Source organism: Elephantulus edwardii, unplaced genomic scaffold (assembly GCF_000299155.1).
Source record: "Elephantulus edwardii isolate Elephantulus edwardi_28Jun2011 unplaced genomic scaffold, EleEdw1.0 scaffold00252, whole genome shotgun sequence".
Classification (NCBI taxonomy): Eukaryota; Metazoa; Chordata; class Mammalia; order Macroscelidea; family Macroscelididae; genus Elephantulus; species Elephantulus edwardii.
The window spans coordinates 3928224-3932927 of record NW_006400002.1 but is presented as its reverse complement, the minus strand read 5'-3'; the positions used below and the strand labels follow the sequence as shown (position 1 = coordinate 3932927).

The window sequence follows — 4704 nt, the reverse complement described above, 5'->3', positions numbered from 1 at the left end:
GATTTTTTGTCTCCTTTTTTCTCCTGTTCTGAACAACTAAGGTCTCTGTAATAGGCACTGAGATAAGCACACACGTGGATGAAAGATGACTAAGGACCGGTAGACGCTGGGGCTACAGAAGCTGAAAGACTCTTTGCCCAGAGTCCACAGAAGAGCCTACAGTTGATACCTGCCTTTAATTTGGATTTCTACGTAGCCTCCCAAACTATTTTTGTTCTTTCAAACCATCAATTTTGAGTATTTTTGTTACAGAAGCACTGAGAACCTAAGACAAGCGGTTCTCATATGAGTCTAAAACATGACCTCAGTATCATGTACTGACTTCAGATTAGCTAAATATTTTACCTTTAACTATTTCCACTGCACTTTTCCAATCTTTGTGATCTTAGGGTTGGTAAGGAGGCAACCGAATTTACTCTATAATAGGATTGTGGTGGTGGTGGTGGTGATTGCCTTTGAGTCGGGCACGACTCATAGCGACCCTATGTATTTTAGTGCTGAGACAGGAGAGCAGCACTTTGAGGGGAAGTAACCTGCGATTTAACTATGTTGCCATACTATCCTCCGAAGATGAAAAACGCCCAGGTTCGGAGAGGGACCTAATCTTGGGATTTAACTTGGTAAAACGAAAATAAAAACTATTGGAGGATGGTCGGCTTTTAAATTCAGAAATTAAATTCGTAGGTTTTCGCCTACCTTGTAACACGCTTTTCAAAATGAGGAAACTGAGACATTCACACTTTTAAGGGGCGATCAGAGTCCCACAGAGTTGGGAGGAAAGACTAAGGCAGCAATTGGTCTTAAAAGGATACAGGAGGATATTCACGCCCGCCCCCTTTGACCCTCCCATCGAGGCTCCGCCTCCAACACCACCCTCACCGGGTCTGCGGAGGGAGCGCGCCTGCTCCCCTCGCGCCTGTGCAGTAAGAGACGGGTCAACGCGCCGGCGCAGTGCGGCGGTGACAGGCTAACTACTGCAGTACGATCCTTTTACTGAAGGGTTGACCCAGGAGAAGGAAAGATGGTGCTGGACTTGGATTTGTTTCGGGTGGATAAAGGAGGGAATCCAGAGCTTATCCGGGAGACACAGGAGAAGCGCTTCAAGGACCCCGGACTAGTGGACCAGCTGGTAAAGGCAGATAGCGAGTGGCGACGATGTAAGTACCGGTACACATGGGGTACCCTTCTGATTCTCATGCCAGTTTCCTCTCTCATCTCGTTACTTCTCTTGAGGCCACCGCTTTCACGTGTTGTCAGACCTTCTCCCAAGGTGAGATGGTTGTAAGGTTTTCGGTTTTTCCCAAAACCCACCCTGGGACCCAGGACCGTCCCACTTTCTCTTTTCGCCGGCATGGGTTCTTTTTGCGCATGCTTAGAACAGGTCTCTACGTTTGGGGCTGGGAAAGGAGAATGGCGCATGCGCTTTACGAGCTGTCAAGACTGAGTAGCCGGAAAATATCCAAGGCGGGAGGTTTGGGGTTTCTTGTGTATGTTTATATTTTCTTCCTCCTTGCCCCAAACACCTTTCTTTAGTCGCAAGGACAAAGTCTCGTTTGTTGGGTCAAAGGCTCCAGCCTGAGACAGGATCGCATCTGAAACACAATAGGTTCACTCCACCCCTATTAGAAGCATTTGGGGACTTTGAAGTAGCTGTTGGTAAAACGTGATGATCCCTGAGTTTTGGGGACGGCCATCACCCTGATCTAAGGGCTTACATTTAAGAATTACGAGAACCTTTCAACAGTAGAGCACAAACGGGGGATGAAAGGTAGCGAGGCAAGCAAAAGTTTGTTACTGAGGCCATTTATTTGTGATTTGTGAAAATTCCCCGAAGACACAGAGCTAGATCCTAGAACTGATCTGAGCATATTTCATGAAACGAAAGAAAAGGATAGTGCAGTCAGCTGGAATGGTCTTTGCTTGACCGGATGCTGGCAAGGCCCATGCAATTTTTTTTTTTTTTGTCTGATGCAATAGGACCGCAACCAGCCGAGAGCCAAGCTTATGACAGCACGTTGCAAAGGCCGCTGCTGTCTAAGAATGCAGTGGATTTGTGTTGCAAAAATTTATTTTCCTAAAATAATGAGCGTGGTAGATGCCAAGAGAGTCTTTATTCCACTTGAGTTGTCAGCTGATTATTTATGTCTCAGTTTGCTTGTGTCACCCCACATTTGGGTCTGAATCTTTTTAATTACACTGGAATGACATTTTGCCACATTTCTGTCTAGAAAAATATGACATGAAAGCACTATTTTACTGAACTAGAAGCCAAGAGCGTCAGATTATTATAATATTTTTTATCAGTCCGGCCACTCTTGCTAGATGACTTTGAATGAGTTAGCTAGTCGTGCCTTTGCCTGCCAAGTGGGTGTGTTAGAGAGGAGTTCTTTGAAGAAAATAATCATTTTATTTGCCTGTATATTCCCAGTACTTCACATAGCAAGTCCTTGGTAAGAACTTGGTAAAGGTGTTAAATACACGGATATTGTCTATGTTTAGAATATTTTGCACTTCTTTATGTAAAGCCGTTTTTCTGGTTTATTTTCAATGCATCTGTTCATTTTCTTCTTTTATTCTTGACAATCCTTCCCACTATTTTCTTGCCTTTCCAAGAGAATGAATGATTTTTCCCTTGTCATTGACTTCCGAAAGTAGAACACTGGCAGGTCATATATTAACGTTCTTTTACACCTGAACCTCAGATTAGGCTATAGGATTCTTTACCAATTGTCTTCAACAACGACTTTACTGAGGACCACAGTAAGAACTCAGTATACTCTGTCACTAAAGACATATGAACCTCACAGGGCTCTACAACTATATTGGAACAAGATAGAATAGTCTGAATTGAGAGGTCTTGTAAATATAATCTTCTATATTATTTTATTATTGTACTGATTTCAAAGGCTTCTGCCAAAAATATATAATAGCTCAATTTTTTTTTATTGATTTATTTTTCTTTCTCTCTTATACCACCATCATACCAGTTCCAATTCATGGCTGATCATTCCTTCAGTGGGTTTTCTGAAATTTTTAAATATGGCTACAATAAAACTGACAATTACATTTGTGGGTTGCTTTATCTTTTTGTTAGACCGTGCTGTTGTATGGTATAAATTCCACTGAAAAACTTAAGGCTGAAAGTGAAATGATTTGATTTGCATTCCAGAAAGATGACAAGTCCTTGGATGGTAGCCTAGGTGTCAGTATTTCAAATTCACCTTCTGTACCCTGTGAGGAAAAGAAACTGCCTACTCTCATGGAGATTTACAGCCCCAGAAAACAATAGAGGTCTCTATTAGAATTGACTCTTTATTCAAAACTTATGCTACTTGTTATAACTGTTAGCTCTTTCCTGTAATACTCATTGTAAAGGTGATTCCACCACTTCCATGAACCCTCTTCTCCTCCCAACTCTGTCCCCATAGCACTACCTCATTTGCTCAGTGCGCTCCATACATTAGGGGTCCAAGTGGTTAGCTTCTAGATTGATAGGTTGAATCCACCTAGTGGCCCTGTGGGCGAAAACCTGGTGATCTGCCTCTGTAAAGATTACAGTCAAGAAAACTGTGACTCAATTCTACTCTGTCATGTGGGCTTGGTGAGAGTTAGTCAGCTCAGTGACAATAAAGAACAGCAACCTCATACAAAGACTCAAAAACTAACTAACATTAACTTGGAATCAAGTCAGAGCTGACCCTTCAGTGGATTTTTAGTGTAAAAATCATACAGGAGATTGCCCATCTTTCTTCCACATAACCAGTGGTGAATATGAACCACCAGAAAAGTGTAGCCTTTGTGTTAGAAGCACGACTCCCTAAAGACTAAACCACCAGAGTTCTCTGTATCTCCATATGTTGTTGTTATGTGACCCTATGTACAACAGCTCTGAACCCTGCTCTATCCTGAGCCAGCCTCATAGTCTCTGACACACCCGTGCTCATTACCCCAGTCACTGAGTCAATCAATCCATCTCCTCCTGGGTCTTTTTCTCCACCTTCCCAAGCATGACATCTCTCTTCAAGGACCTATCCCTCCTTGCAACATGCTCAAAGTATGTCAGACAAAGCTTCAGAATCCTTGCCTCCAAGGAGCAGACTGGTCTCACCCTCTCTAGGACAAACCTGTTTATTTTCCTGGCATTCCATGGTATATTAAATACTCTTCTCCAGCACCACAACTCAAAGGCATCAGTTCTCCTTCTATCATCCCTGGTCATTATCCAGCTTTCTGATGCATAGCAAGTAATTGTGAAGACCATGCCTGGATCAGTCACACCTTAGTCTCTAGACTGACATTGTTGCTCTTCAGTACTCTGGAGAGGTCCCTAACAGCAGATTTTCCCAGTGCAATTCATCTTTTGATTTCTTGACTGTTGGTACCAAGAGGGTTGACTGTGGAGCCAAGCAAACTAAAGGTGTTAACAGTCTCAATCTCTTCATCGTATATTACCCCATGTATCTCTCATATGACATTTATACTGTTTCTCTCTTTCATCTACCCTGTCCCACATCTTTATATTTTTTCTTTTAGTTGTAATGGACACAGGCAATTATACGAATCTTTTTTTTTCCTTTAAAAAAAGGTTTTTAAACTTACTTTATTTGAGTGAACATTAGCAAATCATACAGGTTTGTCATTCAACTATTCATAGACATTTTGTTTTACAAGATTAATTGCAACTTCTTTTTTTCTTTTTTTTAA

At 42.0% G+C, this 4704-nt stretch overlaps 1 protein-coding gene across 1 annotated transcript in view; it reads left to right on the top strand.

The window, feature by feature from the left end:
* The first annotated feature begins 922 nt into the window (after nt 1–922).
* The window catches only part of SARS (seryl-tRNA synthetase), a 35173-nt gene continuing 31391 nt past the window's right edge, over nt 923–4704 (top strand). Inside the window, exon 1 of the mRNA XM_006899338.1 lies at nt 923–1157. Within this exon, the coding sequence (XP_006899400.1) occupies nt 1022–1157 (136 nt within the window). The 5' untranslated portion in view covers nt 923–1021. The remainder of the gene's footprint in view (nt 1158–4704) is intronic.